The sequence below is a fragment of the Cherax quadricarinatus genome, chromosome 44, assembly GCF_038502225.1.
Source record: "Cherax quadricarinatus isolate ZL_2023a chromosome 44, ASM3850222v1, whole genome shotgun sequence".
In the NCBI taxonomy this organism is placed as follows: domain Eukaryota; kingdom Metazoa; phylum Arthropoda; class Malacostraca; order Decapoda; family Parastacidae; genus Cherax; species Cherax quadricarinatus.
The window spans coordinates 15,786,079-15,798,548 of record NC_091335.1 but is presented as its reverse complement, the minus strand read 5'-3'; the positions used below and the strand labels follow the sequence as shown (position 1 = coordinate 15,798,548).

The 12,470-nt window shown below is 38.6% G+C and overlaps 1 protein-coding gene across 1 annotated transcript in view; it reads right to left on the bottom strand.

Moving 5' to 3' along the window:
* LOC128697360 (hemocytin) overlaps positions 1–12,470 on the bottom strand; it is a 444,623-nt gene that overhangs the window by 306,821 nt on the left and 125,332 nt on the right. Inside the window, exons 37-40 of the mRNA XM_070093851.1 lie at positions 7,477–7,682; positions 4,396–4,545; positions 4,024–4,168; positions 1,049–1,072 (exon numbers count right to left, since the gene is read on the bottom strand). Of these exons, the coding sequence (XP_069949952.1) occupies positions 1,049–1,072; positions 4,024–4,168; positions 4,396–4,545; positions 7,477–7,682 (525 nt within the window). The remainder of the gene's footprint in view (positions 1–1,048; positions 1,073–4,023; positions 4,169–4,395; positions 4,546–7,476; positions 7,683–12,470) is intronic.

The window sequence follows — 12,470 nt, the reverse complement described above, 5'->3', positions numbered from 1 at the left end:
CTCGCCTTTACTTTATTTATTTTTTCTAATACATTGGTTATCACTTGTAGGGTTGTTCACTGACGTTGTCACTAACACTGTGTGTGTGTGTGTGTGTGTGTGTGTGTGTGTGTGTGTGTGTGTGTGTGTGTGTGTGTGTGTGTGTATGTGTATGTGTGTGTGTGTGTATGTGTGTGTGTGTGTATGTGTGTGTACTCACCTAATTGTACTCACCTAATTGTGGTTGCAGGGGTCGAGACTCAGCTCCTGGCCCCGCCTCTTCACTGATCGCTACTGGATCCTCTCTCTCTCTGCTTCCTGAGCTTTGTCATACCTCTTCTTAAAACTATGTATGGTTCCTGCCTCCACTACTTCACTTGCTAGGCTATTCCACTTGCTGACAACTCTATGACTGAAGAAATACTTCCTAACGTCCCTGTGACTCGTCTGAGTCTTCAGCTTCCAGTTGTGACCCCTTGTCCCTGTGTCCCCTCTCTGGAACATCCTATCTCTGTCCACCTTATCTATTCCCCGCAGTATCTTGTATGTCGTTATCATGTCTCCCCTGACCCTTCTGTCCTCCAGTGTCGTCAGTCCGATTTCCCTTAACCTTTCCTCGTACGACATTCCCTTGAGCTCTGGGACTAGCCTTGTTGCAAACCTTTGTACTTTCTCTAACTTCTTGACGTGCTTGACCAGGTGTGGGTTCCAGACTGGTGCTGCATACTCCAGTATGGGCCTAACATACACAGTGTACAGTGTCTTGAACGATTCCTTATTGAGGTATCGGAACGCTATTCTCAGGTTTGCCAGGCGCCCGTATGCTGCAGCGGTTATTTGGTTGATGTGTGCCTCCGGTGATGTACTCGGTGTTATGGTCACCCCAAGGTGTGTGTGTGTGTGTGTGTGTGTGTGTGTGTGTGTGTGTGTGTGTGTGTGTGTGTGTGTGTGTGTTTGTGTGTGTGTGTGTGTGTGTGTGTGTGTGTGTGTGTGTGTGTGTGTGTGTGTGTGTGTGTATGTGTACTCTACAGTAACTGTTAATAGGTAACTATTATACTGATGATTTTACCTGGAATCAGTGGTGTTGTCACTTCTGGAAAGTAGAATAAAATCTTGTTAAGAAAACACATTAAAACAAACCTATTACTCTAATTACTTTATAAAACAGATTCATTATCTGATGCATTATTGTAATTAGATAACAATTATTATTCAAGACTTTTGGAATAACAATAATAACCTCAAGAACCCCAATGAAAACAAGTCACTTTGAGACTTTCTTGGGTTACCCGAGGTAATTTACACTATGTCCTGTTTAACCCTTTGGGGGTCGACAGGTCCTCTCAGAGACTTGTTCTCAGGGTCGGCCAAATTTCAAAAAAAAAAAAATTATTATTTTTTTCTTATGAAAAGATAGAGAATCTTTTTCCCGATCATAATGACACCAAAAGTATGAAATTAGGGAATTATGCTCTCGCGAAGTTAGTGCTCTTGACGATGTTTACGCATTGGCGATTTTGCCCACTTTGGGCCCTATTTTTGGCCAATTCCAGTGTACTAGTCGACAAAAATCATAACTATTTTGCTAGAACTCCATTTTTTTCTATCGAATGAGTACAAGAAACCACCCATTTACTGATTTCAACTATCCAATAAAGTGGTCAGAATTTAGCAATTTTGCCAATTTCACACAAATTTCAAAAGATGCCAATTTCCGAATAGGGTTCAGAATAAACAAGAAAGACATTCCTGGCACTAAAATAACAAGTTCTCTGTTCGTTAGTCACATCTCCAGGCCCTTCTTATATTTCTTTGGATTTCCACTTTGAATTTTTATTCTCACAAAAAATAGAAGATTTACTGTTATGCAGACTACTGTATTAGTGTAGAAATGGTATAAATAATATCAACGCACTTGTGAAAGAATATTAGACTCACCTCACCAGCTGATGTGTATTGGATGCTTGGCATGATTTGTTTACTTTTGAACTTTGGTAAAAATCGAACATTTCTGCTACTTTGAGCTCAATTTCAAGGTACTTTTCATTGTAAAACCAGTGAAAATCATCTCAATTTCCGTAATATGTCTTCCATTCTATAAAATGAGATGAAGAAAGCTAGAATACAACAATAAATACCATACGAAAATACAGTGCAAAGTCCCTGCTTTAATCCAAACACACGGTCAAAGTTTTTTTTTCTCATTACGCACTGTGTGCTGCAGGATTTTTTTTATATTGCGCACACTGACCACATAGACCTATTCTTACATATGTAGGTGTACCAGCTTTCTCTCACTAGATTTGAGGGCGCTAGAATTTAGGCGTACTAGTACGTCAAAAACCCTGGGTCGTAAGACGTACTAGTACGTCCGAAACCCCCAAAGGGTTAAGGGCAATGTGTGTGGTGTAAACATTATGCAGAAAATTCAGAGTGTGGAAATTAGGAGGTCTGGAGTTACTAAAATATTAGGCAGAGGGCTGAAGAGAGGCTGTTGAGGTGGTTTGGTCATTTAGAGAGAATGGAACAAACTAGAATGACTCAGAGAGCATATAAATCTGTAGGGAAAGGAAGGCGGGGTAGAGGTCATCCTTGAAGAGGCTGGAGGGAGGGGGTAAAGGTGGTTTTGTGGGTGAGGGGCTTGGACTTCCAGCAAGCATGCATGAGTGTGTTAGATAGGAGTGAATGGAGATGAACGGTTTTTGGGACCTAACGAGCTGCTGGAGTGTTAGCAGATTAATATTTTGTGAAGGGATTCAGGGAAACCGGTTAGCCAGACTTGAGCCCTGAAAATGGGAAGTACAATGCCTGCACTTTAAAGGAGGGGTTTGGGATAGTGGCAATTTGGAGAGACTTCTAAACTGTTGTATCTGAGCGCCTCTGCAAAGACAGTGATTATGTATGAGTGAGGTCAAAGTGTTGAATGGTGATGAAAGTATTTTCTTTCTTTTTGGAGATTTTCTTTCTTTTTGGGTCACCCTGCCTCAGTGGGAGATGGCCGATGTGTTAAAAAAAAATGTATACATTGTACATGTACTTGTAGAAAGAAAGATTAATATTATTATTATTAACTGTACTCATGTGCAATGTACCTAAATAAACTTACTTACTAACCATACTGCCTGAAGTTATACACCTGGATAAACTAAATTATTTCACTATACTGCAAGTAGTGTCACGCAGTTTTTTAAAAAACCTACGTGTTACTCTGTTATTTACATATTAAGTGGTACTTTTAACCAGGATGATACTACTGTATTAGCATTTTTAATGTATTATAAAATTTTGCATTGGCTCTGAATTGCTTTTGCATTACTCTATTAATTATATTTTAATTATTAATGCACACATTTTAAAGGAGGGGTTTGGGATATTGGCCAATTGGAGTGACATCTAAACTGTGTCATATATGGGCACCTCTGCAAAAACAGTGATTATGTGTGAAAGATGGTGAAAGTGTTTCTTTCTTTCTTGGGTCACCGTGCCTCGGTGGGAGATGGTTGAAGTGTTGAAAAAAAAAAAATTAACTGAAGTAGATTACACAAATGACATCCGATCATAAAATACGTTGGAGTGAACATTCTAATGTATTCCACGAAGCACTAAAATGGTATGGGTCGTTCAGTACAAAGAGTGGTGGAGGCTAAATTTTCAGTCCATTAATCGTGGTTCAGTTTCTTACCAGTCAGGATGTTGGTGGAGTGAACATGTTCTTCTACAATTCTCTAATACTACATCGTTACATTACTGTACATCCTCATTAGGGTGATTACAATGTATGGCCTATGCTTCAATTTTCCCATACTTCAACTGCCACAAAATTATTCCTTTGTATATAATCTAGTCATTCTTCTGCCACAATCCTCTATGGCACTCATCCATCATATTGGCCTAGCTCATCTTTTTTTTCATGCTGTACACTTTAAAATATTAATAGATATACCCAACTTAATACATACAATATAATTCCATTTTAACATAAATACCAAACTATGACTTCCCAGCCACACAATTAGACAAAAATAAACTAAATACTGAGCTCACCTGTAATGTCACATCCCTTAATCTCAAGCCTAAGTGAGAGGGCAGAGTAGAAATTTGTAGGAATAATTCTGATAAAGCGAGCAAACAGTGGCTCTGGGAATAAGTTTGTCACGGGCGTAGACCTGTCACTGTTGCCAGTGAACTCCTGCAGACATATAACTATTATTATACATTTCCCTTAGCTGTTATTTTTCAGATATACGTACATTGCCAATTTATTTATCTTCTTTTATAATACATAAATATAATTATTTTAGATTTTTGTAATAACAATATCAACTATTTATCACATCAGTAGCTTTTTCATATAATAAACAATATTTCACCTAATCATAAATGATTACCTTAAATAATTTCACTTTATGTACTTACCTTAATAAACTGGGAATCTTTGTCCATAACTTCATCCCAGATTGCTCCTGTCTCAGAGAAATGCACAACAAAGTTTGTCACAAACTGCTCCAGGTAAGGATGTCCTTGAGTCACAACACCGGTTACTTGCTTCACCTTCCCTAAATCCACCTGTTCAGTGATATTAAATAAGTGAGGTAGGTGAGAACAGTTGTGACTTGACAATGATCCAGGATGGACTGAAGCACTATCAAAAAGATTTCTCTCCAAAGCTCATAAAGAAATCAAAACATATATAATATGTGAGCAGGTTTAATTGTATTAAAGTATATAAATAATTGCTTGGAAAACACTCAGATACAGGACACTAGTCAAGTCACTGAATCCAAAGAAATAGTTCTAACTAAACCTAATGAACCTACAAGATTCTGAGACTAAATAAATTAAATGACTTCTTTTCAATAACAGGAACAAATCTAGCCAGCAAAACCTCAAACTCTCCTGCCCAAGTAAGGAATTACATCACTGATAGCCATCCTAGTTCACTCTACCCCTACCCAACTATGTCAACCCAAGATACCTCTATCATCATGCTACTAAAAAACTAAAGTTGGAAACAAAGCACATTTCTTTAACACACTGGTTGTCTCCTACCAAGGTAAGATGACCCAAAAAATAAAAAAATTCACCATCATTCACACTATGAATGTCTTGCCAGAGGTGTGTAGATACTGCAGTTTAGATGTCCCTCTAAACAGAAAATACCCTAAATCCCTCCTTTAGAGTGGAGGCACCATACTTCCCATCTCCAGGACTCAAGTCAGGCTAACTGGTTTCCTGAATTTCTTCACAAAATATTACCTTGATTACACTCCAACAGCTCATCAAGTCCCAAAAATCATTTCTCTCCACTCACCCCTATCTATCATGCTCACACATGCCTGCTGTATGTCCAAGCCCCTAGCACACAAAACCTCCTTTACCCTCTTCCCTCCATCCTAGGATGACCCCTACCCCACCCTCCCTCTACTACAGATTTATACACCCTCCAAGTCATCCTATTTTGCTTCATCCTCTCTAAATAACCAAACAACCCCTCCTCAGCCCTCTGGATAATACATTTCATAACTCTGCACCTTCTCCTACTCTCCAAAACACAAATTCTCTGCATAATATTTATGTCACATGTTGCCCTCAGACACCATATCTCCACTGCCTGCAGCACTGTCCTTGCTGCAACATTCACAACCCATGCTTCACACCTATAAAAGTGCTGGTACCACTATACACATACATTTCCCTCTTTGCCTCCATGGATAATGTTCTGTCTCCACAGATACCTCATTAATAATAAAATAATAACAATCATAATAATAACCTTTATTCTCCATGGGGAAGTGGAACAGAATTCTTCCTCCACAAGCCATGCGTGTTGTAAGAGGCAACTAAAATGCCAGAAGCAAGGGGTTAGTAACCCCTTCTCCTGTATATATTACTAAATTTAAAAGGAGAAACTTTCGTTTTTTCTTCTGGGCCACCCCACCTCAGTGGGATATGGCCGGTGTGTTGAAAGAAGAATAATCTTTATTTCTCTAAGTACATGAAACAACTTAAAAAGACCTAGCTGACATCAGTGACATACTATATAGAAAACCCCTGGTTATGCAGAGGATTTTGGGTAACTTACGTTTATTTTGTCTCTGGGATATGACCCACACCAGCGGCTGACACTCATGTACCTACTTACTGCTAGGTGAACAGCAACAGGTGTCTTAAGGAAACATTCCACCCGTACCAGGGATCAAACCACAGACCTCAATGTGCTAGATGAGTGTGCTATCAACCAACCTTCATGAATTCTATGGTTTACCTTGTCTTTCATGTACCCATCTGCCGACATGTCCACTCCCAAATATCTGAACACATTCACTTCCTCCATACTCCCTCCCTCCAATCTGATATCTAATCTTTCCTTACCTATCGTTTGATACCCTCATCACCTTACTCTTATCTATGTTCACTTTCAACTTCCTTCTCTTACCCTCCAAAACTCATCCACTAACATCTGTAACTTCTCTTCAGAATCTCCCAAAAGAACAGTATCATCAGTAAAAAGCAAATGTGCCAATTCCCATATTGTATTAGATTCCACATATTTAAATCCCACACTTCTTCCCAACATCTTAGCATTTACTTATCATTTACAATTACAATTTACAATTTATTTAGCATTTACAATTCCATCTACAAACATGTTAAACAACTATGTTGACATCATGCATCCTTGTCTAAGACCTACTATTACTGGAGAGTAACCTCTCTATCTCTCCTACACATCCTAACCTGAGTCTCACTATCCTCAAAAACACTTAACAGAATTTAGTAACTTACTATACTATATGCTATATTATAACCAATCACAATATGTAATAATTTTGTATGTAAAACTACTGGACTTTCATTGCTCATTTGAAATAAATAATTTTTAATTTTTAAAAATTGTGGATTATAATTAATTGCTCCAGCCACTGTACAGGCAGGCCCAGCTTTACAATGCTTCACTTTAGTGTTTTGCTAATACAGTAGTTTTCAATTATACCCATTCTCCATTTATTCATACTTCCTACAATAAATATATTCACCACTCACTATAAGCTAAGGATGAAAATATTTTAAGGGAAGTAATGTGTGTACTGTATGTGCATTTTTTAGGCCTAGCTATATTGCTCACTTAATTTATGATAGTTTATAATATTATCAGGCATTTATATGCAGTTGAAGTGAAAAAAAAAAAAGGGCTATGATTCACTTTACAGCAGTAGCCTGAACCTAACCTACAGCAAGGCAGGGCCTGCCTGCATTGTGACTTTTATTCTTTGCATTAGAACTTTGACATTTTAAGTTTATAGTCTCATCTCAATTCATTATCAAGTGTAAATATATTGTTGTGTTCCTCCTTCATCACTCACACCATACATATAAAAAGGTAACATAACACCACATCACAAACTGGGAAAGTGGTTGGCCATTTTCTAGAATAGTTCTGTTATTTAACTATCATGGAGTCAGATTATTTTATTTAATATAATAGGAGTCAAGTACCTGTAACCATTCAGATTTTCCAGCTTTTGCAGTCCAAGCCCAGTCAGAGTTGAGGCGGGCCTTATATGGCTGGTCATCAGGAGTCATAAAAGATGAAGCAGTTATCTGATTGTCAGTGATGCTTAAGTCTTCCATCCCCAAACCATCTTGACATTCACACTGGCATAGTACTCGCACTTCATAGTCTTTACACAGCTGGTGTTCACCTGAAATATCAATAGGTACTGAATAAACAGTTTATTACAAAAATGCCTACAGAAATGAGTAGGAACATTCTGTAAAAGCTTATTGGCAATGAATTGTGCATGGTTAGTTATGTGAGTACTATATCTAATTAGGAACATAAAAAGGGAGAAACACTGCAGCAGGCTTACTGGCCCATATTAGACAGGTCCTTCTCAAACCCAAAACCCACTAAGAAAAATATTTGCCCAACCTATTTTCATTGCCATCCAAGGAATAAGCTTTGATCACCATATTAACTCAAGTGGAAATCCCACTCAAATTCAACCCCTCTCACTCATATATACTCATATATACGTATATATACGTATATATACGTACATATTTTAAGAAAAAGAGGATAAATAAGTATACAAGATATGATGTAGGGCGAAATGACAGTAGCTTGTTGGATTATGTATTGGTAGATAAAAGACTGTTGAGTAGACTTCAGGATGTACATGTTTATAGAGGGGCCACAGATATATCAGATCACTTTCTAGTTGTAGCTACACTGAGAGTAAAAGGTAGATGGGATACAAGGAGAATAGAAGCATCAGGGAAGAGAGAGGTGAAGGTTTATAAACTAAAAGAGGAGGCAGTTAGGGTAAGATATAAACAGCTATTGGAGGATAGATGGCCTAATGAGAGCATAGGCAATGGGGTCGACGAAGTATGGGGTAGGTTTAAAAATGTAGTGTTAGAGTGTTCAGCAGAAGTTTGTGGTTACAGGAAAGTGGGTGCGGGAGGGAAGAGGAGCGATTGGTGGAATGATGATGTGAAGAGAGTAGTAAGGGAGAAAAAGTTAGCTTATGAGAAGTTTTTAGAAAGTAGAAGTGATGCAAGGAGGGAAGAGTATATGGAGAAAAAGAGAGAGGTTAAGAGAGTGGTGAAGCAGTGTAAAAAGAGAGCAAATGAGAGAGTGGGTGAGATGTTATCAACAAATTTTGTTGAAAATAAGAAAAAGTTTTGGAGTGAGATTAACAAGTTAAGAAAGCCTAGAGAACAAATGGATTTGTCAGTTAAAAATAGGAGAGGAGAGTTATTAAATGGAGAGTTAGAGGTATTGGGAAGATGGAGGGAATATTTTGAGGAATTGTTAAATGTTGATGAAGATAGGGAAGCTGTGATTTCGTGTATAGGGCAAGGAGGAACAACATCTTGTAGGAGTGAGGAAGAGCCAGTTGTGAGTGTGGGGGAAGTTCGTGAGGCAGTAGGTAAAATGAAAGGGGGTAAGGCAGCCGGGATTGATGGGATAAAGATAGAAATGTTAAAAGCAGGTGGGGATGTAGTTTTGGAGTGGTTGGTGCAATTATTTAATAAATGTATGGAAGAGGGTAAGGTACCTAGGGATTGGCAGAGAGCATGCATAGTTCCTTTGTATAAAGGCAAAGGGGATAAAAGAGAGTGCAAAAATTATAGGGGGATAAGTCTGTTGAGTATACCTGGTAAAGTGTATGGTAGAGTTATTATTGAAAGAATTAAGAGTAAGACGGAGAATAGGATAGCAGATGAACAAGGAGGCTTTAGGAAAGGTAGGGGGTGTGTGGACCAGGTGTTTACAGTGAAACACATAAGTGAACAGTATTTAGATAAGGCTAAAGAGGTCTTTGTGGCATTTATGGATTTGGAAAAGGCGTATGACAGGGTGGATAGGGGCCAATGTGGAAGATGTTGCAGGTGTATGGTGTAGGAGGTAGGTTACTGAAAGCAGTGAAGAGTTTTTACGAGGAAAGTGAGGCTCAAGTTAGAGTATGTAGGAAAGAGGGAAATTATTTCCCAGTAAAAGTAGGCCTTAGACAAGGATGTGTGATGTCACCGTGGTTGTTTAATATATTTATAGATGGGGTTGTAAGAGAAGTAAATGCGAGGGTCTTGACAAGAGGCGTGGAGTTAAAAGATAAAGAATCACACACAAAGTGGGAGTTGTCACAGCTGCTCTTTGCTGATGACACTGTGCTCTTGGGAGATTCTGAAGAGAAGTTGCAGAGATTGGTGGATGAATTTGGTAGGGTGTGCAAAAGAAGAAAATTGAAAGTGAATACAGGAAAGAGTAAGGTTATGAGGATAACAAAAAGATTAGGTGATGAAAGATTGGATATCAGATTGGAGGGAGAGAGTATGGAGGAGGTGAATGTATTCAGATATCTGGGAGTGGACGTGTCAGCGGATGGGTCTATGAAAGATGAGGTGAATCATAGAATTGATGAGGGGAAAAGGGTGAGTGGTGCACTTAGGAGTCTGTGGAGACAAAGAACTTTGTCCTTGGAGGCAAAGAGAGGAATGTATGAGAGTATAGTTTTACCAACGCTCTTATATGGGTGTGAAGCATGGGTGATGAATGTTGCAGCGAGGAGAAGGCTGGAGGCAGTGGAGATGTCATGTCTGAGAGCAATGTGTGGTGTGAATATAATGCAGAGAATTTGTAGTTTGGAAGTTAGGAGGAGGTGCGGGATTACCAAAACTGTTGTCCAGAGGGCTGAGGAAGGGTTGTTGAGGTGGTTCGGACATGTGGAGAGAATGGAGCGAAACAGAATAACTTCAAGAGTGTATCAGTCTGTAGTGGAAGGAAGGCGGGGTAGGGGGCGGCCTAGGAAAGGTTGGAGGGAGGGGGTAAAGGAGGTTTTGTGTGCGAGGGGCTTGGACTTCCAGCAGGCATGCGTGAGCGTGTTTGATAGGAGTGAATGGAGACAAATGGTTTTTAATACTTGACGTGCTGTTGGAGTGTGAGCAAAGTAACATTTATGAAGGGGTTCAGGGAAACCGGCAGGCCGGACTTGAGTCCTGGAGATGGGAAGTACAGTGCCTGCACTCTGAAGGAGGGGTGTTAATGTTGCAGTTTAAAAACTGTAGTGTAAAGCACCCTTCTGGCAAGACAGTGATGGAGTGAATGATGGTGAAAGTTTTTTTTTTCGGGCCACCCTGCCTTGGTGGGAATCGGCCGGTGTGATAAAAAAAAAAAAAAAAAAAAAAATTTAATACGCTGGTCGTCTCTCACTGAGGCACGGTGACCCCAAAAAAACCACTTTCACCATCATTCACACTTAATTAGTGTCTTTGCATAGGCATGCAGATATGACAGTTTAGGTGTCACTCCAAACACCAAAAATCCCAAACTCCAGGACTCTAAGTCCGGCTAACCGGTTTCCCTGAATCCTTTCACAAAATATTACCCTGCTCACACTCCAAGAGCTTGTCAAGTCCCAAAAACTATTTGTCTCCAAGCACTCCTATCTAACACACTTACACACACCTGCTGTATGTCCAAGACCTATACACACAAAACCTTTTTTACCCCCTCCATCATGTATTTATCTAACCTATATTTAAAACTACCCAAGGTTCCAGCTTTAATGGTCCTGCTAGGCAGACTGTTCCACTCAATGACTACTCTATGTCCTCTATTGTTTCTAAATTTAAACTTATCCAATTTGAATCCATTATTTCAAGTTCATTTTTTAATTAGCATATTAGCTTAAGCTTTACAAATGCATGTGCAAGTATCCTTTACTTCATCATCATCACCTCAATGTTCTTATCAATACTGTACAGATAACCTGATACATGTTTAATCAGGCTTCCTGGCCAGCACTTTGGCAGGATCACCTTTTAACCCCTTGACTATCGCAACCCCAAATCCTGAGGTGTCTCCTAGTGTCGCAAATTCCCCCCCTCCCCCCCCCCCCCCCCCCCAAAAAAAAAAAAAAAAAAAATTCTTCTTATGAAATGATAGAGAATCTTTTCCCAATTGTAATGACACCAAAAGAACGAAATTTGATGGAAAACTGACGGAATTACGCTCTTGCAAAGTTAGTGACCTCAGGCGATATTTACGAATTGGCGATTTTGCATACTTTGAACCCTATTTTTGGCTAATTCCATTGTTCCAGTTCACCAAACTCATAGCTATTTCTTTAGAACTCCATTCTTTCTATTGATTGAGTACAAGAAACTGCCCATTTACCGATTTCAACTACCCAATAACGTGGTCAGAAATTTGCAATTTGGCCAATTTCATGAAAATTAAAAAATGACAATTTCAAAATAGGGTCCAGAATGAACAATGCAGACATTCCTGGCTCTAAAATAACATTTTCTTTGTTCATTAGTCACGTCTCCAGGTCCCTCTAGTATTACTCTTGCTTTCTATTTTGAATTTTTATTCAAACAAAAAATAAAACATTTACTGTTATGCAGACTACTGCAATATTGTAATAATTGTATAAATAATGTCAACCCATTCGTGACTGCATATTAGAATGGCTAGTTGGACATTTATTGGAAAATGATATCATTTGTTTACTTTTGAACATTGGCAAAAATCAAACAATTCCCCTAATTTGAGCTCCATTTCAAGGTTCTTTTCATAGTAAAACCAATCAAAATCACCTCTAATTCCATAATATGTTTTTCATTCTATCAAATGAGACCAAGAAAACGAGAATACAACCATAAATACTATACAAAAATAGACCACAAATTCGGCATTTTAATTAAAAAAAAAATAGTCGGAGTTTTTTTTTTTTTCTCATTATGCACTGTGTGCTGCAGGATTTTTTTTATATGGTGCACACTGACCACACAGACCCATTCTCTCACATGTGGGCCTACCAGCTTTCTCCTGCTTGATTTGAAGCCGCTAGAATTTGTGAGTATATATACGTCAAAAATGGTGGGTCGTAAGACATATATATATGACCAAAACAGTCAAAAGGTTAAGTAATGATAAATAAAAATGAAAAATTATATATATATATACCTTTTTTGGATAT